We start from the raw sequence: 27470 nt of genomic DNA on the forward strand, positions 1-27470 counted from the left end.
TGTTGTTCCATGTGGGCTTTGTTGCTTCTGAGCTAGATGGCCGCTTGTTTACCTTCAAGCTTTTAAGACCCCAGACGCTATATCTTTTGATCATAATTGTTACTTGTAAAGAGTTGCATATACATACAATCAGTTCTAGTGTACCCTCCTCCCTCCCATATTGATTTTATTTGCCCAATTCCCCTCACCCTTCCACCCTTCCCCGATAAAACTATTACATCAGTCACTGTCTCTATGCATCTACTCTTTCTGTGTTTCATAAACTGGGCAATATAGCAGAAACAATAAACAACAAAAATAAAACTGCAGAGAGAGGGAGACGACCACCGGCAGATGGAAGGGGGAAAAAAGACCACCAGCAATATTAAGATAAACCATAGGAAAAAAAAAATCTGTCTTGGAACAAGTAAGAAATATTTTAACCTAAAGCAAATTCAGAATGGGTCAAGAGAGAGGTCAACCGACCCGGTTTCACACCATAGTACCATCAACCATAATCAAGTTTATAATAATCTCTGTCTGATATTAAGGCTGTTCGAGTCCCTCAACTGTGGCCAGAGGGGATCTGTCAGAAGCTTGATTTGAATAGGTACCTTGCAGATGGATTTGGGGCTCTCACTGTCCTCCATAATTTTCTATAAATAGACAACCAAATACTCTTAGCAGACCATTTGACTTACATGTACATAAAGATCATCTAAATCAATAAGATTGAACTGCAGAAGTACAGCTGCAACTCTGTATAAAGACGACGGAGTCTCTCCACTTGGTTCCTTTAAAAAAATAAAAAGGAAAATGTTTCTATTTAGCACATAGAAAACAAATAAAATCATAATCTTTCATAATAAGTTAAAAGGTTCTAGGCCAAGAATATACTTCATTGCTCTCCCTGTTCTACTTAATGTCTGAATGCAGAAAAAGATTAGGATGTCAACAGCCCTTTCCACACAGGGACAGAGTCCTGATGAGCACAAGGAAACATTTTGAGAATGGACACATTTTAGGGTACATGCTCATATTTGAATGAAATCTGACTACGGAATAGAGTAAGTGGTTTTACACTGCATAATATTGACTCTGGGTTTCTGTTTGTGTATAAGTTTTCTTAACTTGCTTTTACAAGTTTTCAGTGGAGAGCAAATGGACACAACTGGCAAATGTGGAAATGCAGAAGCAAGTGTTTGCTTTATACTTTATCTACTTTGATTTCTTGAGTTCTATCTTTAGTGTATCTGTTTATCCAATAACTTTTCCTTCAAACAATTGTTAGGGCCACTGAGTCACTTTTTGGATTCATACCCATCCCATGTGACAGAGTGGATCTACCCTGTAGAGTTTTCTAGGCAGTAAGCTTTACAGGAGGCAGATCACCAGGTCTCTCATTCATGGAGCTACTGGGTGGGTTTGAGCCACCAACTGTTCAGTGAGCTTAATAGTTGTCAACATCAGGGCTCCTACACATATTACAACATTTAAAAATCAAGAATAACAAAGTCAATTCCAGGCTAGCCCTGAGAACGCTCTACCCCAAAAATGCAAGCACTTTGGAATGCCATCAATTTTAGGAGTGTTTTCTTGGGTTTTTAAACTACTGGGGTTCAGATGAACAGAGAGGTTAAGTGACAACTACTTGCAAATACTACGAAGGCAAATGCAAATAAAGAGCAAACCGGGACAATACATTACACTCGAATTGTAACTCTACTGAAACTGAGACAATTGTATGTAAGGTTCCTCCTCCAACTGTGATGACTATGCTATACATTACATATGAAGTTAACCAAACTAATAAGGCATTCTGCTTCACTTTAGTTTTTTAACAGGTAGTCCTCAAGTGTGTGTTTGTAGTTATATAAACAAGAAATGATAGTCAGGGTACCAGACCAAAACCACAAAATCTTATTTACACCTTACTTTAGCCACCAGAAGTACTCTCATTAATCCTTTTAGCCCTTGTGAAATGAACCCCAAGAACTCCCAGATGCCTGGGTCACAGGGTATCTCCCAGGCTCTAGGCCAGGGCTCCTCATACTTTTTAAACCGGGGGCCAGTTCACTGTTCCTCAGACCCACTGGAGGGCTGGACCATAGTCTAAAAAAAAACTATGAACAAATTCCTATGCACACTGCTGCACATATCTTATTTTGAAGTAAAAAACAAAACGGGGCAAACACACCCGGCCGCCTGGATAAATATCCTCAGCAGGCCGCATGTGACCCGCGGGCCACAGTATGAGGACCCCTGCTCTAATCTTTGCATTGCTCTGCACAATCCCTGTTCTGTCCTTTCCTCCTTTCTTGAAGCTCTGCCATAGTGACCACTGCAGTTCAGGACCCACAATTAGCAAAACTGTGCAACGGAAATCTGGCTCTCCTTTAAGTACATCACTCTCACTATAACCCAGTCAAATGGTGTCTAGAGACCCCCACCCACCCACATACACTAATGGACCTTGAGGTTGGATAGTTTGCTTTGCTCTTGATGATTGTTTCTAGGCTCCCTGTATACTCTTCCTAAAGCCCTCTAAGATTTGCATTTCCCATCAGTCTCTTAATTCCCACTGTGGCTGAGAGCTAGTTTCATTCTACTAGCTTTCCTTTGAATTCGAAGATCATTTGTATGGTCTTTAAACTTGAGACCTGAAAAAGTATTCACATGCACTGGAGAATATATGTTCTGCAGGTGTTTAGAGGAATGCTGTGGAATAGTGTTGGGTCTAAGTGGTTTGTAGTATTGTACTATTTTTGTTCATCTTTTAAAAATCATTTTATTGGGGGCTCGTACAACTCTTATCACAATGCATACATACATCCATTGGGTCAAGCACATTTGTATTGTACTATTTCTTATTGAACTTTTCTCTAGTTTCTCTATCCAATACTGAGTGGGCTACAGGAAATGTCCAACAATTATAAAGTACATATAGTCGGAGGCTCTGTTGTTTGCTATGGATAGGTTTACAAATTGTCACATCCTGGTGAATTAACCTTTTATCAATATAAAACCTCCCCTTTTCCCTTGTAAAACTTTTCTTTACAATCTATTTTGTCCGTTATGAGCATAGCCACCCTACCTTTTTTTTTTATTTACTAGTTATATGGGGTCTCCTTTCCTATCCTTTCATTTTCAACCTATTTCTTGTTTAGGATCTATAGTCTCTTATAGGCAGCAGGTTGATGTATCATTCTGCCAAAATCTGCCTTTTGATTGGAAAACTGTGCATTTAGAGTCATTACTGATATGAACTAAGTTGTGAAGTAAATTCTTTGTCATGTATGGACACTGAAGTCTGTGTTCTACCTTAAGGATCATATGATATATTGATCTTATTCATTCACTCACTGCTACGGAGTCAATGCCAACTCATGACCCTATAGGACAAGTGAGAGCTGGCCTCAGTTGAGTTTCTGAGGAAGCCCTGTCTTGCTCCCACAGAAATGGTGGTTATGAACTGCAGAGCTTACAGTTAGCTGCCCAACAACACCTGATAGTTATTTCTTAAACACCCTGAGCAAAACAAACGAGAACGGGAAAAAGCTACTCTCCCAGTCTTTGCAGATTAGATGTGTGTTCGGAACCTAGTCAGGCACCTAACTTCCTACTAACAGAAAGCTTAGGGGCATCTCGGTATATGTGGTTTTGAAAGTTCCTTATTTCCCCCAAACCCTCCCCAGCTTCCTCCTTCCCAGACTTTTCATGCTCTCTATATTGTCTGGCCCAACGGTTGCCTTTTGTCCCAGGCTGCTGTGACCAATACTTACACCTTTAAACACTTTTGACAAAAGCTATTCAAGACGCCAAAAGGGTAAGCCTTGGCACGAGTCCTTCACAGAGCAGTCACGCAGGTCCACAAGCACAACCACTCTGAGCTCCCACTGACACTGACAACCCACACAAGAGACTGGGTTTCTGTGCCTAGGGCTGCTAATGTAATGAGCGAAGGATGGCAGGCAGGGAGTTAGGAACACGTGTTCTCTTACGACAGAATAACTTCTCTGTCAGATTTTCCTCTGCCTGTTGAACATGTTTTACTAGATTCCTGAGTTCTGCAAAAGTTGGTTCTGATAGTTTTTGCCAGCATATAAATTGCTTTTTTTAAATATCATTTATTAGGGGCTCATACAACTCTTATCACAATCCATACATACATCCATTTATTTATCAAGTACATTTCTTGACATCCTCATTCTCAAAACACTTTCTTTCTACTTAGAGTCCTTGGTATCAGCTCCTCATTTTTCTCCCTCCCTCCCTCATGAATCCTTGATATAAATTGCTTTTTATGGAGGGAGAGAACCCTGCCATCTATGGATACCTGAGTCACTGACCCTCATTTGCCAAGATTTTAGCTTCTAACTCACTGTCCCTGTCTCTACTCTACTTCATTTTGGAATACTTTCAAATTGCCTTTCCTCCAGCTTTGATGGAGAGGAGAGGAAGAGAGGGACCAGACTCCAACCCAGTGCACCAAGACATGAAGGCAGGGGACCAACAGAGAGGTCTGCAGGGCTGGCCACAATCCCAACTACGTGCACAACCCCCTCTCCCTCCCAGAAGAATGCAATACAGAGGACAGAACTGAACCTACAGAGAGTGGAATGTCGACTCACTGCCTCACTTTCTCACTGACTCACTCACTGCCTCACTCTCTCACTGCTTCACTCACTCACTGCCTCACTCACTCACTGCCTCTCTTTCTCACTGCTTCACTCACTCACTGCCTCACTCACTCACTCACTGCCTCACTCACTCACTGTCTCACTCTCTCACTGACTCACTCTCTCACTGTCTCAATAAAATAAAAAAAAGGAGAGTGGAATGTCGGATCAGAGCACACAGGAGCAAATAAAGAGGGAAGGAGAGAGAGTGGAGCACGTCCTGGCCCACCAAGCCCCAAGAACGATATCCCTGCTCAGAGAAGCCAATGCACAGAGAGGACCAGAGGGCCGGCCCTACCATGAAGACTCAACTGGAAAATACTCCTAAAGGCTCACTGACAGCAAAATGGGTGCATAGCAAATGTGGTGAAGAAAGCTGACGGTGCCCAGCTATCAAAGGATATAGCGTCTGGGATCTTAAAGGCTTGAAGACAAACAAATGGCCATATAGCTAAGAAGCAACAAAGTCCACATAGAAGAAGCACACCAGCCTCTGTGATCACGAGGTGTCATTGGAATCAGGTATCAGGCATCAAAGACCCAGAACAAAAAAATCATATCACTGTGAATGAAAGGGAGAGTAGATTGGAGACCCAAAGCCCATCTGTAGACCATTGGAAATCTCCTTACAGAAGGGTCACAAGAAAGAGATGAGCCAGTTAGGGTATAGTATAGCACCAATGAAACATACAACTTTCCTCTAGTTCTTTAATGCTTCCTCCCCCACCACTATCATGAGCCCAATTCCACCTTACAAATCCAGCTAGACCTGAGCATATACATGGGTACAGAAAGAGCCGGAAATACAGGGAATCCAGGACAGATAAACCCCTCAGGACCAATAATGAGTAGCCATACCAGGAGGGGAAGGGGAAGGTGGGGGTAGAAAGTGGGAACTGACCACAATGATCTACCTATATAACCCCCTCCCTGGGGGATGGACAACAGAAAAGTGGGTGAAGGAGACATCAGTCAGTGTAAGACGTGGAAAAATGAAATTTATAAATTACCAAGGGTTGGGAAGGGATGTTAGAGTAGGGGAGGAAGGGGAAAAAAATGAGGAGCTGTTACCAAGGGCTCAAGTAGAAAGAAAATGCTTTGAATGATGATGGCAACAAATGTACAAATGTGCTTAACACAATGGATGTATGTATTGATTGTGATAAGAGCTGTAGGAGCCCCCAATAAAATTCTTTTTAAAAATAATAATAATCTTCAGTTGGGTTTATATATAACTTTAATATACACCAGCAAACAAAAAAGTTCAGGTGACTTGCTTTATTGCAATTAGTTGCTTTTATTTTAATCCAAATAATTCTCAACCGGTCAGGATATGGGTTGTGGCTGAGAGATGGACAGGGAAAAGGGGATTAGACAAGAGCCTAATATGTAGGCCATAAGGGCCTAAGGATATACTCTCGAGGTTTCAAGCCCCAAAGAGCTCTTGATTTTCATAGCTTTCCTTACTTTACCTCCAAATCACAAAATACCTAAAATCTCTAAGCTCCTTGCCCTCAGTGGCCCTTAAAATAGAACATTCTTACAAAAAGATAGCTCTGGCAATAGGGACAACAAAATATAGTGCTGCAAAGAGCCACACTGGGGTAACTCTTTCTAAAAGGAAATCATTTCAAAATGAAATGTTTTTTTGCTTGGGTACACTTAAGTAAAAAATGTAAACAGAAAATTGTCGACTCTCAAAAAAAAAGAAAAAAAAACACCTCACACTCACTGTCATGGAGTCGATTCCAATTCATAGCGACCTTTGGGACAACACAGAACTGCCCTTGTGGGTTTCCATGACTCACAAACGGTTCACATTATGAGAAATGTTTTAACGTTAAAAAAATATTCTGAATTCTAAAATGCACATTAAATTAACAATCCTTGGTTGTAAATAGTAGGTCCTCATTATTCACTGTAATCTGCTCTGAAAACCAGAGTCTCTAAAGCTTTAACGTACATCCTAATTCCTCATGTTCAAAGCAAATTCCAGCTCTTGTCACGTCAGCAGTTGGCTTCATGTTCCCATGGAGCCTCTAAAAACCTGATGGGATACTTGAATTTCTCTTCCCATGTATTAAGAGTATGCTCCTTGGCTTATTATTAAGAAAAGGAGCAGCTGCCATCATGAATTTTTAAACAAATATGAAGGTATAAGGAATTGGCTCTAAAACCTTTTCACATGCTTTGTTTGGGTTCAAAGTATTATATACTTTTAGCTCTGCTTTCTTTCTTCTGACACATGCAGAAAATAGAAAATGAACATATAATATATATATGCAATATATATAAGCAGTGATATATAACTTGAAAATTCAAAAAACCTTCTAACAAACTGTAATTCAAACTCCAACAGGACAGGAATTCTTCATTTGAATATGCTCCCTGTCTAGCAAAGCAACAGCATATAATAAAACACGCTATAAATGTGTATTCCTGGCTAATTGATCATTCCAAGCAAATAGACAAAAGGACAGTGAAGGTTACATTAAAATCTTCCAAACTATCTACTAACTAGAAAATCATGTTTCTAATACAGAATCCATTCACTTACATTTAATAAACTGTATTATACGCAAAGCAGTAAACTAATCCTCAGAAATTATGAAAGCAGAATCTAAGTTGCACACATCTGATGAAGGAGATAAGACATCATTTACATAACAGATGATAGTATTGGAAGTATGTACCGAGTCATATGAGAACATATTTGCAGGGGCAACATTACTTTACAGAGCAAGTACCACTTGATCTTCAGAAAGAAGTATGAATTCACAAGATGAACAAAAGAGAGGTGAGAGGACTAGGTAAGGATAAATTCTTAGTTGCAAGGAACTGTATAAACACAAGTACACAGTAATGCCTATACATAAGTGCGGGAAATGGCTAGGCATCTGACAGATTTATTATTACAGATCAGGCTGGAAAGAAACGTTCAAGGCTACACTATGAAGAAACTTTCTTTTGATTTTTGTTTTGTTTTTTTCACATTCAGGAGTTTTAAATCATCACAAAGGCAAAAGAGTTTGCACAGTGAAGTGCCTCACTTAGATCTTTTTAAAAAAAATCATTTTAAAGCAACAGCAGCAATAGAATAGAAGATGGACTGAAGGAGGTATGGAGATTTGAGCTATCTATTGTAGTGGTTTAAATGAAAAACAACCTATGTAAAATATGGCCTAAGTATTTTATTCACATATAGGAAAAATTCTAAGGTCTACTATCCTCCAATAAAGTTCTAGCTCTACGTATATATTAAGTCTCTTAACGATCTAAAGTGAGCCAACCTATCTAGCTTCGATTCCTGCCCTTTCTTGCACCCACATTGTACAATTCAACCATATCATACTTTCAACATGCATGTACATTCACACAGCCATGTGTTCTCTCTCACATTGTTACTTCTGAAGAGAAAACTCTCAACTAACTCTTACTCATCCTTCAAGGACCAAGTTATAGGAAGTCATGCCTGTAAAATAATCCCTGTCTCCCAGAACAAAAATTAATCATGCTTCCCTCTGGGCTTGTATATCAAATTATTTCTTCTACTGCTACTACTTATTACATTGTATTGTTACCTAACCGTGCATCTCTCTCTGCAAGAATACACTGAAACCAATCAATCACAAATAAAATTCAGAAATTACACATATAAAAATCATGAGATTAACATATGTGTGTGTGTATATATATATATGTACATGTATATATAGTTCTGGTTTTTATTACCTGATAAAACTTGAATTTGAACCCAAGAATATGACACAATGTTTGCGGTTCACACATACTCATGTAAGATTCTAATAATGGTATAAAGAAGTCATCGTATTCTGGCCTGCATTCAAATACTTCTAAAATGACATCCAAAACTCTATTGGGATCCAGGTTAAAACATCCTGCAACAGATGAAATATACACAAAATCAAAAGGGAGTAAGTATACAGCATTTCTAGTAAAGTCATTAACTTTCAAGGATAACTTATAAAAAAGATAAACATAATTTTTTTAAAACCACTTGTTTTGCACATTTGCCTCCCCTATTTCAGAGTAACATTTTCCTAATTTCCAGGTACCTTCTAGAAATGAGCAATGTGACATGCACAGGACCACAAATGGGTTAAAGGCAAGGCTAGAGCGGAGGGCTTGTGAAACACTGTCTGTCGTTCTTCCGTGCCATAATGTCTCATCAGTTCTTACTCAAGTTAGTGAAAGGGAAGCACATTATTAATTCGTGCAATACAAAATCAAACGATGCATTATAGATATTAACTCATTTTGATTCAATCTTTTATGTAATATTATTCGGGATGCTAATCAATAGTTAAGAAGTTCAGGTTCATGAAAGTAGACCATAATTTTTAAAGCTACAAAATATAATTTCACTATTGATTTATATTTCTATGTATGATTTTATAACATTTTAAAGGGGGGAAAACGCTGTAATGATACTGGTGAAATAAGATAATATCAGGGGAGTTTGGGGTACAACAAAGGAATGGAGATGGTACAAGAGAAGAAAGTAGCCAATTCAGTAAATCAAGAAAAGAAAGAGTGGAAAGAAGCGCTAGGTATGGATAGTTACTTATCCTTGCTAATGGTCTAGGGTTATTAGCTAAGAAGGGCTGACAGGCACAGATTTGATAGACATTTTTATCAGTCAGCCTTTTAATATTATATTATTATTGTTATTGTTGTTATATGCATTTGGCTTCAGCTGTTATAATTTCCTTACACTGCAAATCACATCAAATATACATTTAGAATTCAAAAAATTCAAAATTCAGAGATAAGAGAGGAACAAATGAAAATAAAATGAGTAATTCCACCCACTATGCAGCTTAATGAAGCACATGCTTATGACCAAGAATGATAGGAATCTCTTGTTCCCTCAATTTATGTTAGTTCCTACATGCCTCACATCAAGCTGAATGGGATTCTAGCAGTCTACATTATTTTTCATTAGTCATAGTCCTTATATGCAAGTTAACTACTTTACTGGAGTAAGCAAATGAATTCAGATTTCTTCTAAGGTTGCAAGAAAAAAGAAAACGTGTGTTAAACATCAGGAGAGATGTTTGGTACCCTGTGAATGACTTAAGAGGATTTTGCCAACACACTTCTCAAGAAAACCATCTGTACCCTTACCCTTTCTCGAGAGTTGCAGCCATTAATTCTGTCTGAGTCACAATATCATAGTGATCACATAGAAAAACAAACTCCCAATACATAAGTATTATTTTCCTCTATGAAATCAAAATTTAATACATTTTCTCATTTCTCATACTAAAACAGTGATTGTGTCTTATTAAAAAGTGCTCCAGATTTTCATAAATTCTCCAAAAATATTATTTCCCTAAAGTTCTGGGGAAAAATACCGCCTACTTCACCTGCCCCCCTCCAAAAAACAATTACCAGTATGATCAACTATCAATGTAAAGTGACTCCAAAATGGCAACTGGAGCTTTCACGTGCAGCCGATGGAATTGTAAAATGGGGCGATCCCTTTGTAAAGCTGACAGGTTCTTGGGAAGTGAAATATACACAAACCATATGACAAAGCCATTCAGTAAGAAAGACTTGTCTTCGTGTACAAAGTCATAGCAGTTTTATTTCTAATCGGGTAAACCCACATATGTTCATCAGCAAGGAAATGGATCAACAAATTGTAATTGTAGTATATGCCATGGAATACGATTCAACAATAGGAGCAAACTCTAAATATGAAGGGTTTCCAAAAAAAAACCAAAAAAACAGAAAGCATTCTTCCCGCTAGGGGAGCATCCAGCAACTCACTCTGAGTTAATGCACCCAGGGGCATAGCCTGGGAAGGTTCTCTCTGGTCACGGTGAATTTTTTCATAAGAGCAGTTTTGCTGAAACCTCATTTTTTGTGATGGCTGATTTAAGAGAATAGTGTGCAGCCTTGAAATTGTTTCGTGCTTGGGAAAAATGCTGCGGAAACTGTCGTGATGTTGAACACAGCTTACGAGGACAGCACTATGAGGGGAAAAAAATCAAGTGTACAAACGGTTTCCTTGTTTCCAAAAAGGTGAAATGTTGATGACAAACCTCGTTCTGGACGTCCGTGTCAACGTCCAGAACAGACGAAAATGCTGAACAAAGTCTGTGCAACTTGAGCTTGAAGACCGATGACAGACCACTGAAGAGATGGGAAGTTATCGGGACTATCTTGGAGCTCGGCTCAGGGAATTGTAACATAAGATTTGAGAACGAAAAGGGCCGCTCGCTGTGAAATGTTTGCCTTGGGTTGTGACTGACCAGGAAAAAAAGCACCGACTGGAAACATTTCTTGCTTTGAAAGAACAGCTCCGAAGTGACTACTGGTGAGGAGACATGGTGCTATTCTTTGTTGTTAAATTTAAATCATTTTATCGGAGGCTCGTACGCTCTTATCACAATCCATAAATCCATCATGTCAAACACGTTTGTACATATGTTGCCATCATCATTTTCAAAACATTTTCTCTTTGAGCCCTTGGTATCAGCTCATTCCCACCCCGCCCTCCCTCATGAACCCTTGATAATTTATAGATTATTTTTTCAAGTCTTACACTGATTGCTGGGTCTCCCTTCACCCACCTTTCTGTTGTCCGTCCCCCTGGGAGGGGATTAGATAGATCATTGTGATAAGCTAGCCCATTTCCCCCCAAAACCCTCTCCCCCACCTGGTATTGCTAATCTCATTATTGGTCCTGAGGGGTTTATCTGTCCTGGATTCCCCATGTTTTCAGCTCTATCTGTCTGTACCCGTGGACATGCTCTAGTCTAACCAGATTTGCAAGGTAGAATTGGGATCATGATAGTGGGGAGAGAAAGCATTAAAGAATTAGAGGAAATGTCTGTTTCATCAGTGCTATACTGCACCCTGACTGGCTCTCTCTTCCTTGTGACCATGCTGTAAAGGGATGTCCAATTGTCTACAGACAGGCTTTGGGTCTTCACTCTGCACTGCCCCTCATTCACAATGATATGATTTTTTTGTTCTGGGTCTGATGCCTGATCCCTGATCCCATGGATACCGCATGATCACACAGGCTGGTGTGCCTTTTCCATGGGGGCCTTGTTGCTTCTGAGCTAGATGGTCACTTGTTTATCATCAATCCTTTAAGATCCCAGACGCTATATCTTTTGATAACCTGGCATTCTTTACCACATTTGCTTATGCACCCATTTTATCTTCAGCAATCATGTCGGGAAGGTGAGCATCATGGAATGCCAGGTTATTAGAACAAAGTGTTCTTGCGCTGAGAGAGTACTTGAGTAGAAGCTCCATGTCCATTTGCTACCTTAATACTTAAAATATATGTACACAGATCTATTTCCCTATCATTATACATATTTACCTATGTACATGCCTGTATTTAGATCTGTATAAATATCCTTTGCCTTCTAGTTCTTTCCTCTATTTCTTTTTACTTTCCTCTTGTCCCACTATCATATTCGGCCTTCATTCTGGTTTCAGAAATTCCTCTCGGCTAAAATACATGGTGCTATTCTTAGTACCCCGAAAGCAAACATCAAGCCAGTGAAAAATGCCATCGTCACCTCAGCCCCCCCAAAAACTCAAGTAAAATCAAAGATCAAGAAGATGCACGTGTTTTCTTTTGATGTGAGGGGGATAGTACATTTGGAGTTTGTTCCACCAGATCAGACTGTTAATTGAGCTTTCTATTTAAAGGTTCTGAAATGATTGGTTAACAGTGTGCAACAAAATAGGCCTGATTTGTGGCAGACAGGAATCTGGTTTTGCCACAATAGCCCTGCTCAGGCAGCCATCTCAGTGTGCCAATTTTTGGCAAAAACAGCATGCCTCTCTTACCCCACACACCTGACTCACCTGACCTCTGTGCAAGTGAATGAAAAGGGGCATGAAACGACGAGTTGGTGATGCAGAAGAGGTGAAGAAAATGAGGGGGGTGCTGTCGGCTATCAAAACAGATGAGTTTGAAAAATGTTTCAAACAATGGAATTGCAGATTTGACAATTTTTTATAATGCTTTTATTGGGGCTCTTACATCTTTATCACAACCCATACATTCATCCATTGTGTCAAGCACATTTGCATTATGCTGCCATCATCATTTTGAAAGCATTCTCTTCCTACTTGAGCCCGATATCAGCTCCCCATTTCTTCCCCCTCCCTCCCGCGCCCACCCTCCCTCACAAACCTTTGATAAGTTATAGATTATTACTTTCATATCTTACATTGTCCTCCATCGCCCTCACCCACTTTTCTGTTGTTCGTCCCCCTGGGAGAGGGTTTGGGGTTGATCCTTGTGAATGATTCCCCCTTTTTCCCCCCACCCTCTCTTAATCCTCCTGGAATCTCTACTCTCATTGTTTGCCCTGAGGGGTTTATCTATCCTGGATTCCCTGTGTTTCGGGCTCTTATCTGTAGCAGTGTGCATGCTCTGGTCTAATCCGATTTGGAAGATAGAATTGAGGTCATGAAAGTGGGGGGAAAGAAACACCAAAGAGCTAGAGGAAAGTTGTGTTTCATTGGTGCTATACTGAACCCTGACTGGCTCATCTCTTCCCTCTGACCCCTCTGTGAGGGGATGTCCAATTGTCTACAGATGGGTATGGGTCTCTACTCCATGGTCCCCCCCCCGCCCCCATTCACATTGGGTATGATTTTGTTCTGGGTCTTAGATGCCTGATCCCATCGACACCTCATGAACACACAGGCTGGTGTGCTTCTTCCATGTTGACAAATGTTTTTAAGTGTAATGGAGAGTACTTTGAAGGTGATACGGTTGTTTTGTACAAAAATGTAAATACATAGCTTTAAAAAACATATCCCTTTGGGGGGGGGGGAATACCCCCACATACATACAATAGCAGGGAAGAATCACATATTAGAAACCATGGGGGGGAACCGATTACATGGAACTGTGTGTGACCTCCTCCCTGGGGGACAGACAACCGAAAAGTGGGTGAAGGGAGATGTCGGACAGGGCAAGATATGAAAAAATACCCATTTATAAACTATCAAGGGCTCATGAGGGAGGGGGGAGCGGGGAGGGAGGGGAAAATGAGGACCTAATGTCGGGTTTAAGTGGAGAGAAAATGTTTTGAGAAATTATGTACAAATGCGCTTTACACAATTGATGTGTGTATGGATTGGGATAACAGTTGTATGAGCCCCTGATAAAATGTTAAAAAATAAATAAATAAAAATAAAACAAACCCAAAAAAAGGGAACGATTCCACAGGAAAAAAAAAAGAAACCCTGGGGGAAGGGAGACAGCGGTCGGTGTAAGATATGAAAATAATAATAATTTATCAAGGGGTCGTCACAAAGTGGGGGGGAGCTTATACAAAGGACTCAATAGAAACTAAATGTTTAGAAAATGATGATGACAGCATATGTACAAATATGCTTGATACAACTGATATAATACAAAGATCTTTTAATTTAAAAAATCAGGCTGAATAAAATAAGCTTGACCAAAAGTTACACATTGTATGGCTCCATTTATTAAAAAAGTTTTAGAGATGGCAAACTAATCTTTAATGACCAAAAAAAAGCACATTTGTGGTAGCAGAGGGAGAACAAAATGAGGGAAGATGAATTTCAAAGTTACGAGAAACAATTGAGGTGGGTGTTATTTTTATTATGGTGATGTTTTCATAGTTATGTTTAAAATTTTAAAACACAAGCTGTGCACTTTAAACATGTGCAGTTTACTTTTGTATCAGCTGTACCGCAACAAAGCTGGAAGAAAACCTTCAATCTGTGGCTTGTGACAATAGCTTCTGAAACGATCTAGTAAATGCTCCAGCCTTATCACTTTGCCTACATTTACTAAATGAAAGATTACAATGCAAAGATGAGTAACAGTTAAGACACTAGTATCTAAATGGCAGAGCAAGAAGCTCCACATTCCCCTACTCCCACAGAGAAAGTTTAATAAGAAATGTAGTGTGTTTCGTCTCAGAACATTGGTGAACAGATGGGCGATCAAGGCAGCAGGGTCAGGGTTTACATAATGTTTGAAAAAATTATTACACCCACTACTTTTCAACAATTGAAGCAATGACATTAGTAGCCTTTCAACATTTAAAAGACGAGAAAGAAGCTTAAGTTAACACCAATGAAGTAATAGAACCTGAGTTCTAGAACTATTTTCTTCTATTACTCAAATGTCCTATTTTACACACACACAGCTAAAGTTATATAGAAAAACAAGAAAGGACGGCCAGATCAAAGAACAAAAAATTAACCAGCAGAGCCCACCCTTGAAGACCAGATAAATCCTGGAATTACTAGGTACAAATTTTAAAACAATTGTATTATAATACTCCAAGAACTAAGGGGAAATATTCACAAAGAGTTAAATGAGATTAAATAATAAAATGAGAACATTAACCAAGAGATAGAAGTTATGGAAAGACATCAAATACAATTTCTGGAGCTGAGAAAAAAAATAACTAAAATTTTCTATTTATTAGAGGGCTTCAATGGCAGATATAAGCTGGTAGAGAGAGCTATCAATGAACTTCAAGATAACAGAAATGATCCAGACCAATGAAAAATAAGATTAAACAAAAATGAAGAGCATACAAGAGAACTGTGCACCACCATTAAACAGAATAATACGCACATTTTGGAAGTGACAGATACAGAAAGAGAAAAGTGGCAGAAAGAACACCTGAACAAGTTTCCTAAATGTGAAGATATAAATTTGCACATGTGAAATGCAAAGAATCCAAGTAGGATAAAAGCAGAGTCATGCAGAGATCCAATATAATCAAACTATCAAATTCCAAAGAAAAAAAAAACTAAAGCGGCAAGAAAAGAAAAATATCGCATATAAGCAAGCCCTCCCTCCCCCCTAAAGGAGTTCCCAATAAGAATAAATTTCTCCTCAGAAACTGTAGAGGCCAAAAAGACAGGAGGTTGGAGATGATGTATTCAAAACACTGCGGGTGGGGAGCACGCAGACAAGAGACGACAGAAGAACCAAGTGTCACCCAAGGCGGCTGCATTCCTTGATACAGCTATTCAAAAACAAGTGTGACCCCTCTACTTCTCTTTCCCACTGGTCTGGGTGGTCAAGAGGAAGTAACATTAAATCTGATCTCAATGCTTTTCTGGCACATGGGCTAGTATCAAACAAATTAAATAAGACTGAATTCATAGCATGTTTCCTCATTGATGGGGATAATCATAGGCTAAGGGCTTGAAGCTCTGAGCTGTTGTTGAAGCTAGGTTATTAATGCACTAGAAGGCAAGGGGTCTGATGTATAACTTTTGTATAGAGGTATCCTATTAATTTTAAGTTAAGAGAATTCATTAGAACAAGAATCACACTCCCCTTGCTAAAGGAAAAGTGCTACGGAGAAAACGCCAATTTGAAAGGAAGGACAGGTGCATTTGAAAAAATTAAAATGATAAAGGAAAATTTAAGGGCAAATGTAAAGGGCAATTCTGCTCTAATTTTTGGTTATACACTATAAAAATGGTTTCGAAAAAATCGTTAAAAAGTTCCATTGCCTTTAATGTCATTTTTCCATCAGTTTTTTTGGGGGGGAGTGGGGAGCAGAAAGCAAGATTTATTTGGAGAAAGCAAAGCACCTAACACAGCAAGTGGGGACGCAAGTGAGTTGCCTCCATCAGCTTTTCAAAAGCTTGTCTTTATCTTCTACACATATAGTGTTTTACATGATCAAGCATAAATATTAATTATAAATATGATATTGAATACATATTGCACGAACATGTCAATTCTGACAACAACATAAGTGGAAATTTGCTTCCTGAGCTGCCATCCATGGGGAACTAGCAAGTTCCAAACCCATGTGGTTTGTTAGGATCGAGATAAGCTACACACACACACACACACACACACACACACACACATACACACAGCTGCAGCAGCAAAGAGTGAAGTCAAGTTCAATAAAGCATAGAGTCACTTCAAAAGAGATGAAGCGGATCCCTCTCACAGTTGAGAAGGAGATCTTATGCATAGATAAGATATGCACTTTGCTCCAGGAGCAAAGTAGGTCACACACACACACACCCCTCAAGAATTGAGACGTTGTCTAGGGGAATGTTTCTAATTTTTCTCTGGCACATTCAAAGTGCAGGGGTCGCTGCTCTGCAGATGGACAGCAACTTGTATCTGGGCTGCTGCTTTGGTCCTGCATGTCTCAGAATTACCTTCGAGTGCAGTCCGGTGTCAGAATGTCACTGGGGCCTGGCTTCAAAGAGAAGGTGTTGCCCAAGCCAGTTCCCAGAGTCTTTTGTTCCTCATGTGTATCACAGGGATCTTTGTTCCTCCCCTGAACACACAGGGCAGAAGTCCCTAATCTGTCTCTTTCAATCTTACGATATTGAAGTTAAATGGGTATGAATGTAAACCAAGTTGTTAATTTGGGATGCTAAAATTAATACCTGTGGCAATCACTAAGAAAATTTATTCAAATATTTACCACAGAAATATTAACTCAAAATACAAAAATGGGGGGAAATTCAATGAAATAAAGAAGGCTGAAGACACAAAATAAATAGTAGAATGGAAGAAATAAGTCTTTAAGGTAATTACTTTAATTGCAAATAATTTGAACTTTCTAATCAAAAGTTATAGATTGGCATAAGGAGTAAGACGACACAATTCGATTATATGTTAGCTACAAGACATCCATTTTAAATCAAAAGATACACATAGATGGAAAGCAATGGGTGGGGAAAGCAGTATTACACATGAACAGAAACCAAAATTGGGCTGGGGTGACTTTATTAATAATATCAGACAAAACAGACTTCATGTCAAAAACTGTTATAATAGACAATGGGCAATATATAACAATAAAACTCTCAATTCATTGAGATAACAATTATAAATATATATAAACTCAACAACAGAGCATATAGTAAACACTGACAGAAGTGAACGGGAAAATAGATAATTCTACAACAATTGAAAATTGCATATGGATTGCGATAACAGTTGTATGAGCCCCTAATAAAATGTTTTTAAAAAAAAAAGAAAATTGCAATTGTGCAGTATTTTCTCTAAATAAAGCTATAAATCAATACTAAAAGGAAAACTGGTTAAAAGAACAAAATCATAAAGAAAATTAGAAAATGCTTACGAGATTCACAAAAATGAAAGCATAACAATGCCAAAACCTATAGCACATCTAGAAGGCAGTTTCAGAGGGAATTCTATGCATACAAATGCCTACATTAACAGAGGAGGGTACCAATCAGTACCCAGAAGAAACTAAAATAGGAAAAGCAAATGAGGCCCAAAATAATCAAAAGGAAGGAACAGACACAAGTTAAAGAGAAAAGAAGAACCATAAAGACAATCAATGAAACCTGAAGTTGTTTTTTTTTAAGATTGAGAAAAACTGACATTAAGAAAAAGGGAAACAAGTTGCTAGTAACCACATTCAAAAATGTCAACAGTTAATATTATCAGAAACTAAAAATAATTATAAAAGATATTATTTTGTGTTAACAAACCCAGGGACAAGGGAACAAGTGATCTAAATCGGTGGTGAGGAGGGTGTAGGAGGCCTGGTAGGGCGTGATCAAGGGTAATGTAACCAAGAGGATTTACTGAAACCCAAATGAAGACTGAGCATGATAGTGGGACAAGAGGAAAGTAAAAGGAAATAGAGGAAAGAGCTAGGAGGCAAAGGGCATTTATAGATGTCTAAATAAAGGCATGCACATATGTAAATGTAAATATGAGGATGGGGAAACAGATCTATGTGCATATATTTATAGGTTTAGTATTAAGGTGGCATATGGACATTGGGCCTCAACTCAAGTTCTCCCTCAATACAAGAACACTTTATTCTATTACATGGGTATTGCATGATGTTCACCTTCCTGACACAATCGCTGAAGACAAAGCAGGTGGATAAGCAAATATGGTGAAAGCTGATGTTGCCCGGCTATCAAAAGATACAGCATCTAGGATCTTAAAGGCTTGAAGATAAACAATCAGCCATCTAGCTCAGAAGCAACAAAGCCCACATGAAAGCAGTACACTAGCCTGTGTGATCACAAAATGTCAAAGGGATCAGGTATCAGGCATCAAAGAACAAAAAAAATCATATCATTGTGAATGAAGGGGGATGCGGAGTGGGGACACAAAGCCCGTCTGTAGGCAACTGGACACCCCTTACAGAAGGGTCACAGGGAAGACGAGCCAGTCAGGGTGCAGTATAGCATCAATGAAACATAGAACTTTCCTCTAGTTCTTTAATGCTTCCTCCCCACCCCACCCCACCCCACACTATTATGATCCCAATTCTACCTTAAAAATCCAGCTAGACCAGAAGATGTACACTGGTACAGATAAGAACTGGAAACACAGGGAATCCAGGACAGACAAACCCCTTAGGACCAATAATGAAAGTGGCGATACCAGGAGGGGAATGGGAAGATGAGGTAGAAGGGGGGAAAGGGATCACAAAGATCTACATATAACCCCCTCCCTGGGGGATGGACAACAGAAAAGTGGGTGAAGGGAGACATCTTACAGTATAAGACATGACAAAATAATAATTTATGAATTATGAAGGGTTTGGGAGGGAGGGAGGGGAAAATGAGGAGCTGATACCAAGGGCTCAAGTAGAAAGAAAATGTTTTGAGGATGATGATGGCAACAAATGTACAAATGTGTTTCACACAGTGGATGTCTGTATGGATTGTGTTGAGTTGTATGAGTTTCCAATAAAATGATTTTAAAAAGAAAAAAGAAACATCAATTAAACAATCAAACATCAATTAAAGAAAAAAGAAACATTAAAAAAAGTTCAAAACCACATAGTGAAAAAAAATATTTATTAAGGATTTTCAGGATTAGTTCCTATTCTTCTCAAATTCTTCCCAAAATATAGATGAAGGAATACTGCCTAACTTATTCTATGAGGTCAATAATACTGATACAAAAGTCCAATAAAGACATGACAAGAAAATCATAGGAAAATATTCCTTCTAGACACATAGATATGCAAATCCTTAAAAACATACTATCAAGCCAAAACCAACAGCATATGAAAAGGAGTACCCAGCACGAGTTAAGTTGGAGTCAGCCCATGAATGCAAGTGTGCTTGAACATAAGGAAATCAGTCAATGTAATAAAGGAGGGGTGCAGCACATGATCATCAATTGATGCAGAAAAGGCATTTGACAAAATTCCACTCTTCCAAGATAAAAACCCTCAGTAAAACTAGGAATAGAAGGTAAATTCCAAAGTACATTAAACGAGAATTTAGGAGAAACCTACACGAAACTTCATAATCAGTGGTGAAAGACTGAAAGCTTTCTCAACACCAGAAAAAAGGATGCATGCATTCACCACTGCTATTCAGTACTGTACTAGAAGTTGTAGCCAGAGTGAGAAACAAAACAAAGGCATCCAAATCAGAAGACGTAAAAATCGCATTTACTAGAACCTGAAAGAAAGCTACTACAGCTAATAAACAAATCCAGTAAAGTGCAGGGTACAAAATCAACACTCAGAAATCAATGGTGTTTTTATACACCAGCAATGAACATCAGAAAAGGGAATTAAGAAAACCATTCCTTTTACAAGGGCATCTAAAAAGATAATCCCCTGAGGAATGAATCTTTTTTAAAAATGCATTAGGGATCTTTACATGGAAAATGATAAAGCACTGTTGAAAGGATTTAAAGATCTAAATAAATGTAAACTCATTTTATGTTTAAAAATTGGTGAATTTAATAGTGTTAATTATTGCAAACAATCTAAAATATAATGCAGTTACATTTCCAACAACTTTTTTTGAAAAGTAAAACTTTAAATTCATATGGAATACAAAACACCCTGGATAGCCAAACCGATTTGGTGGGGGGAGAACAAAGTAAGATTGAGATTTCCCAATTTAAAGCACAAAGCTACAGTAATAAAAACTGTAGTACTGGTATGAGGATCAATATGCAGGCCAAGAGAAAAGAACTGAGAATCCAGAAATAAAGCATACATCCTGAGCCAACTGATTTTTGGAAAAGGTGTGAAATTATTGAATGGCTAAAGAAGAGTCTCATTAACAAATTGTACTAGGAAAACTGGATTTTGATATGCAAATGAATCTAGACTCAAACATCATACCACATAGAAAAATTCATTCAAAATAGGTTAATGATCTTAATATAAGATACAAAATGTTAAGACTTTTCAAAGAAAATAGAGAGGGTACAAGTGTCAAGACCTTTTAGAGGCCATAGGTTTTCATTTTATTTTTTCTGCTATTGCTTTTATTATTTTTTATCATTTTATTGGCGGCTTATAACAATCCATACATCAATGGTATCAAGCACATTTGTACATATGTTGGCATCATCATTTCCAAAATGGTCATGGGTTTTTAGATACACATGAGCAACAGGGAGAAAAAATAGTGGATTTTATCAAAATTAAAAATGTTTAGACCTCAAGGAACATTACCAAGAAATTGAAGAGAAAATCCACAGTATAGAAAGAAGTATTTGGAAACCACACGAGTTTAATATCTAAAATTTATAAAGAATTCTTAAAACTCAACAAAAAGACTAACAACTCAATTTAAAAGGGGGCAAGAGACATGAATAGACATTTCTGCATAGACATACAAAGGACCTATAAATATATGAAAAGAGGATGAATACAGCTAGTCATCAGAGAAATGGAAATCAAATGACGATACCATATCATACCCACTAGGATAGCAATGATCTAAAATACAAAACTGAAAAATGTTTGGCAAAGATATGGAACACTCTGAACACTTGTACCCTGCTGGAATATACTGCAGCTGCTGTAGGAAAGTTTGTCTCTTCCTAGAAAGGTGAACACAGAATTATCATATAACCCAAACCCCCAAAAGGAAAGCAGAGACTCAAAAAGGCACGTGCACAAGTGTCCCTCAAAATAACTTGAAGGTATAAACAACCCAAGGGTTTACAATGGATGAATGAATGACTAAATTAAGGTATGGAATATTATTCAGCTATGAAAATAAAGTTCTGCTATAAACCACCACATAAACCTTGAATACATTATGCTAAGGCACAAAAAGACAAATTTACGATCCCATTTATATAAATTATTTGGAACAGGTAAATCCATCAAGACAAAAGAAAACTAGCAATTTGGTAGGGGATAGGGGCAAAGAAAAATGGAGAGAAATCATTATAGTATTCAAGTGAAATCAGTTCATTGTATTTTATGTTGTTAGTCTCCAATAAAGATTCTTAAAATCAAAAAAAGACAATCCTATCAGAAAGGACAAGAGACTTTGAGTATAATTCTGAAAAGCTGGTTGGTTTATTAGGCTATACACACAGTATCTATGAATACATTAGGCTATACAGTGAACCCTCGTTTATCGCGGTTAATCGGTTCTAGACCCTACCGTGATAAATGAAATTCCGCAAAGTAGGATTCCTTATTTGTAAATCAAATATTTTCGTAGTTAGAGCATAGAGGACATGAAAAAACATCCTTTAGTCACCATTACACTCGTATTACCCAATTTATTAAGTGAAAAAGGGAAAATACAGTAAAACATTTTGGACGTTACAATTATCATTTATTATTTATTATAGTATTTATGGCATCAAGCGTGTACAGTATGAGCCAATCAGTGGCAGTAATGACAGAGCATGCGCTGTTACGCAAAAACCGCGATAGAGTGAAGCCGCGGAAGTTGAAGTGCGAAGTGGCGAGGGTTCACTGTATATACAATACCTGTGAATAAAGAATAGAATGACAAGATGCCTTATGAAAAAATTTTTAAGTATTTCATTCATATTGCTCTGAAGTTTATGTTTCCAAATATTATTTTACTTAATATTATTACTTCTTCAGGACTATTCTATCAGTGATTTGCACTATCATCTATCCATTCCTCTCCAGGTGGGATTTAAGATAGTAATCTACAAAAAAAAGGAATTCACTTTGTATTTATGACATAAGTCAACTTCCAAACCTTTCACTAAAGAAAATCTGGCTTGTTGGTTAAGTATCTCAGGTGCTATATAATTAGCCCAATCCATTAAAATGACTAAATGTGTCAGAAAATAACAAAAGGAAAGTTTGTAAAATTACTTTGAAAACTTCTGAGATTTGCTAACGGTTATCTCATATGCAGTGAGATAATGAGTAAACATGAAAGTCGAAAAACATTTTTTTTTCCCGAATGACAGCTGTGGTAGAACACAAGCACTCTTGTGCTCAAGCATCTCAGCAAGGCCTGGATCCAGCCCAAGAATCAAATGATCTTGGGAAAGACAAAAAAATTAGCATCCTACTTCTAGTACCAGCTACGTCACTATATATATGATTCAAAAATGTCACGCAAACAGAAAGATTGGATAAGAACCTAAGGAGTGTATATTAATGGGGAAGGAACAACTCAGAAAAGGAAGGTGCGAATGGCTGAGCAATTGCAAGAATGTAATCAATCAGTCACTGAACCATATATGACGCAACAGTTGAATTCTTTGGCTGTGCATATTCTCAACAACAAAATTTTCAAAACAACAACAACAAAGATCCTGCACATGCCTAGCAGCAATGTGTGCCTATGTAAAGGCAAGCACCTTAGCTTCCCCCACTGATGTCCACTCCCTGAGTTTCATGCATTCTGAAACCTAATCAAACCAATCCAGTATAAAACTGGAAGTTTACTCCTCAAACATTACTGGCAGGAATGTAAAATGGCACAGACACTTTGGAAAGTAGATCGGCGGTTTCTTTAAATGTTAAATGTAAACTTATGATACAATTCAGCAATTCTAGTCCTAGGTTGAGAACTGTTACGTTGACCATCACATGTCCCTGCCTGTGTTTCTAGGCAGATATTCTTCCTCAAGCCAAGAAAATTATCCAGAACTGAAAAAGCATTTGTTAGCAGATTGAGAGGACTCACTGAATATCAACCATAATGTAAGAAAAGACCACCCCCCCCACACACACACCAAAGCATATCATTTAAGAAAACCAGGGCCAAAGAGAAAATGTAACAGTTCTAATTCCTTGTTTACTGATGCAGTAAATAGTCCCAGACTGCCTAACAGAATATAAACATTTAGATTTCATAGAATCTTTAGGAAGCATGTGACTACCTTGTAACTAAAGGATGATACATATATTTCCTGGTAAGACCAAGTGTAACTTGAATAAAATGTAGGTGAAATGTACAGCTCGAAAAATAGATATGAGTTCTGACAAAATGTGAAGATTATCAGACCCGAGGTAGTTTTGTATGGAGCACTAACAAGTTGCAGACTGTCCCTAAAGGGAAAATAATGAGAGAGTATGAGGGAAAAACTAGGATGCTGTGTCAGTGAGTTTTTCTGTCCCAACAAGACAAGGACTGGTTGCAGTTTGCGCAGACAAGGAATACAAGAGATTCCAAAACTGAAAAACCACTTACTAGATTTTAAATCTTAACCACAAATTTTCAAGTCAATGAAAAATTCCTGATTTAAAAAAAAGAAAAATTCCTATGTGAGATAAAAGGGAGTCCAAAACATACGTGAATGAAAGCCCTACAAGTCACTCAACAGGAGGTCCTAAGACAAAAAAAATTAATAATACAATTGAGAACTGTTGGGTTGGCCATCCTAGGATCTACCCCCTGCCTGTGCTTCTAGACAGCTATTCCTCCCCAACTCAAGAAAACCACTCAGAACTGAAGTGCATTTTCAAATGAGAAGACTCAAGCATTTCAGAAAAGATCCCCACCAAAGTATATCATTTAAGAAATCCAGGACCAAAGAAAAAAAAAATATATTTAAACCCGATAAGGACTAAAAAAGGCCACTTACAAAGGACCAAGAACGAACCAAAATGACCCCTCCTTGCTCAACACTGGCAACCAGAGACGAAGCAATGTCTTTCCAAAATTTTGAAAGAAAATTATACTAGGCAAAGTGCTGTGGCAGTGAAAGAGTACAATAGAGATCGTTTCAAAGGTGTTAGGTATCAATCAGTACTTGCCACGCACCCATTCTCTGAAAGCTACTAGCAGGTATTTCCTTGGGATGAAAAAAGTAAAACAAAGAAATAGGAAAGCATGATTCAGCAAAAATGAGATCCAACAGAGGAAAGAAACAAAGGATTTCCCCAGCCACAAAGCACACGCAGGTTAAGGATGAGGATGATGCAGGAGGAAGATTGCCAAGGCTGGAAAATGGAACTGACTGATACATGATGTACTGATCAAAATTAGACAATAGATTTCACAGGAACAATTTTTTTTTTAAATCGAGGAATTACTAATTCTGGGAGAAACAAAAAAAGTATACAAAAAAGGAAATGTCTCATGACAACTATGTAGCTCATCTGTGCATTATATAGCTATAAAATATAAACATGAATAAGAATAATTTATAAATTATCAAGGGTTCACAAGGGTGTGGGGAGGGGCAAAAAGAGGAGCTGATACAATGGCTCAAGTAGAAGAAAATGTTTTGGAAATGATGATGGCAACATATGTACAAATGTGCTTGATACATTGATGTTATAAGAGCTGTAAGAGCCCCCAATAAAATGATTTATTAAAATTTTTTAAAATACAAGCTATATATATAAACATGAAACACTAATTTAATATAAAAATCTCAACATACTATTAACAGAGTGAAAGAATGGGGAGGGGGGAAAGTGGGGGGGGGATCGTCTAAGGGATAAATTCTGGTAAGGCACATAGTTGGAAGTCAATAGATGGCATTTAAAACTAAAGCATTAAACAAGAGCAATATAGGTATATCCATAAACATGGTAACGATTAATAGATCCTTTGGGTTATGGTAGAGGAGGTTGGTGGGTAATGGAGAGCTAATAACAGCAAGTACAAGAATGACAAAAATATCCTAAAGTTGATCATGGTGATGATTATACAACTCTTTTTAATATATTTAAACTATTGACTTGCATGCTATGTGAATTGCATACCAATAAAACTGTTTAAAACCAAAGAACAACCACAGGAAAGTTGAAAACAAACACAAAAAGGCATGTCATTTGGAGTTGTGGCAATAAATGCCAGGAGAAAGAGCATAGTTGAAAAGTTGGATTTCTCTAGAAAACAGGAATAAGGTATCTATCATTTTTAACATTCTAAATCCCTTAATACAGTTTAATTTGACTATGCTCATGTACTACTTAGTAAAAATATAATAAAGGGACATGTTACCAACAAAATGCTAAGCTAACCATAAATTTTGAATGAGGCTTGCCTTTCTATGATTTCTTCATTAGAAGAGCTATTTTCATGAATTTGAAAACTAATAGAAACCACCCTCAGGTAAAGGGAGGAATCAATAATCGATATTATCTTAAGCTGACTCCAAAGGATCCCTTCATTAATTGTTCCACCTCCACCAAATGCTCCACATCTCTAGCTGAGACTGTCCTCATGCCAGCTAGCATAAAGACCAAGCGTTGGCAAGCTACAGCCCCCAGGCCAAATATGCCCTGCTGCCTGTTTTGGATGGCTATTAGTTAAAGGTGGATTTTACATTTGTAAAGGCTGAAAACGACAATGAAAGAATATTTTGTGACACATGAAAATTCTATGAAATTCAAATGTGTCCATTGATAACAAATTTTAGTGCACAGTTATTAGTTTAGGTATTGTCTGTGGCTGCTTTCATAATGCAGTGGCAGAGCTAAACAGCTGGAACAGAGATCATGTGACCTATGGCCTACAAATTCCATAATATTTACTATTTGGCCCTTTGTAAAAAATAAGTTTGCAGGCTCCTGCTGTAAGCCCAGTGCTAGAGCAGATGCGAACAAATCTCCAGAGCCATTGTATTTGTGTATCAGAAACAGAGGCAGGAATAGAACCAGTAAGCTGCGTCAATCTAAAACTTCTGTAAACTTTCAGTATCTTAAGGGGAAAAAGTCTGTGCCATGTAAGCTGCTCACTTGGTTTTTCTTTTGTTAATTTTTACTTTATATTGCTAGTTTGTCTTCCTAAGTTTCTTAGTAAGGTAAAATTCGCAGGAGACTAGTGTTCCCTACATATAAAACTCAGGTGGAAACCTGGGGAAACTCTGGCAGTTAAGTGGCCACCCACTACACACACAGAGTACATTTGGTGTAATACTAATAAGGGTTTCTTTACCACCTAAAGGGCTCCTCTATCCTAAGAGTGGAGTGTAAAAAGTGCTGACTTTTATAGCCATAGCTGGCTTTTTTTACATAGAATGGCATACCAGTCATACAACATCTATATAGCTTAGAACAGTACCTGAGGAATACCATGCTAACCTACTCTATGTGGCAGTTACGTATTCTGTCAACTTGAGCGAAGGGGAGGAGGCTAGCCTGTCAATCAGGTCACAGCCAATCATGTCTCTGTGTGGACATGGCTTTCTCCTGAGCATTTTGGGAGTTCTTGTCTTCCTCCTTGAAGGTGGGAAACTCTCTGAGCTTGACATTGCTGTTGACAAGCCACATGGAACTATGCTGAGGGAACCACAAGCCTGGAGCAGGAGGAGCCAATGTGGAACCCACACCAAGCACTGAGATGCTTCCACTGCCACTGGATCCACAAGACTTTACACCCACGGGTCTGTGATCTTGGGACACTCAGCATCATTGCATGTGTTTCATGAGTCTGAAGAGGAATTTATAGACTGGTATTGGACATATGGGCTAATATCAGACTTAAGGACTTGATCTGGACTGGGCTGGGATGTTGTCTCAATATACAATTGCTCTTTTATATAAAGCTCATTCTTATGCATGAATGTCTATGAATTTGTTTCTCTAGTCAACCCGAACTAACAGAGTCTATGAC

The 27470-nt window shown here is 38.1% G+C and overlaps 1 protein-coding gene across 3 annotated transcripts in view; it reads right to left on the reverse strand.

Annotated features, from left to right (window-relative positions):
* THOC2 (THO complex 2) overlaps positions 1-27470 on the reverse strand; it is a 102658-nt gene that overhangs the window by 45638 nt on the left and 29550 nt on the right. For all 3 annotated transcript variants that reach the window (XM_045295880.1, XM_045295879.1, XM_045295878.1), the window contains exons 8-9: positions 8391-8557; positions 681-773 (exon numbers count right to left, since the gene is read on the reverse strand). In XM_045295880.1, coding sequence (XP_045151815.1) covers positions 681-773; positions 8391-8557 — 260 coding nt within the window. The remainder of the gene's footprint in view (positions 1-680; positions 774-8390; positions 8558-27470) is intronic.

The sequence above is a fragment of the Echinops telfairi genome, unplaced genomic scaffold (assembly GCF_000313985.2).
Source record: "Echinops telfairi isolate 266 unplaced genomic scaffold, ASM31398v2 ScPeMD7_6080;HRSCAF=6971, whole genome shotgun sequence".
In the NCBI taxonomy this organism is placed as follows: domain Eukaryota; kingdom Metazoa; phylum Chordata; class Mammalia; order Afrosoricida; family Tenrecidae; genus Echinops; species Echinops telfairi.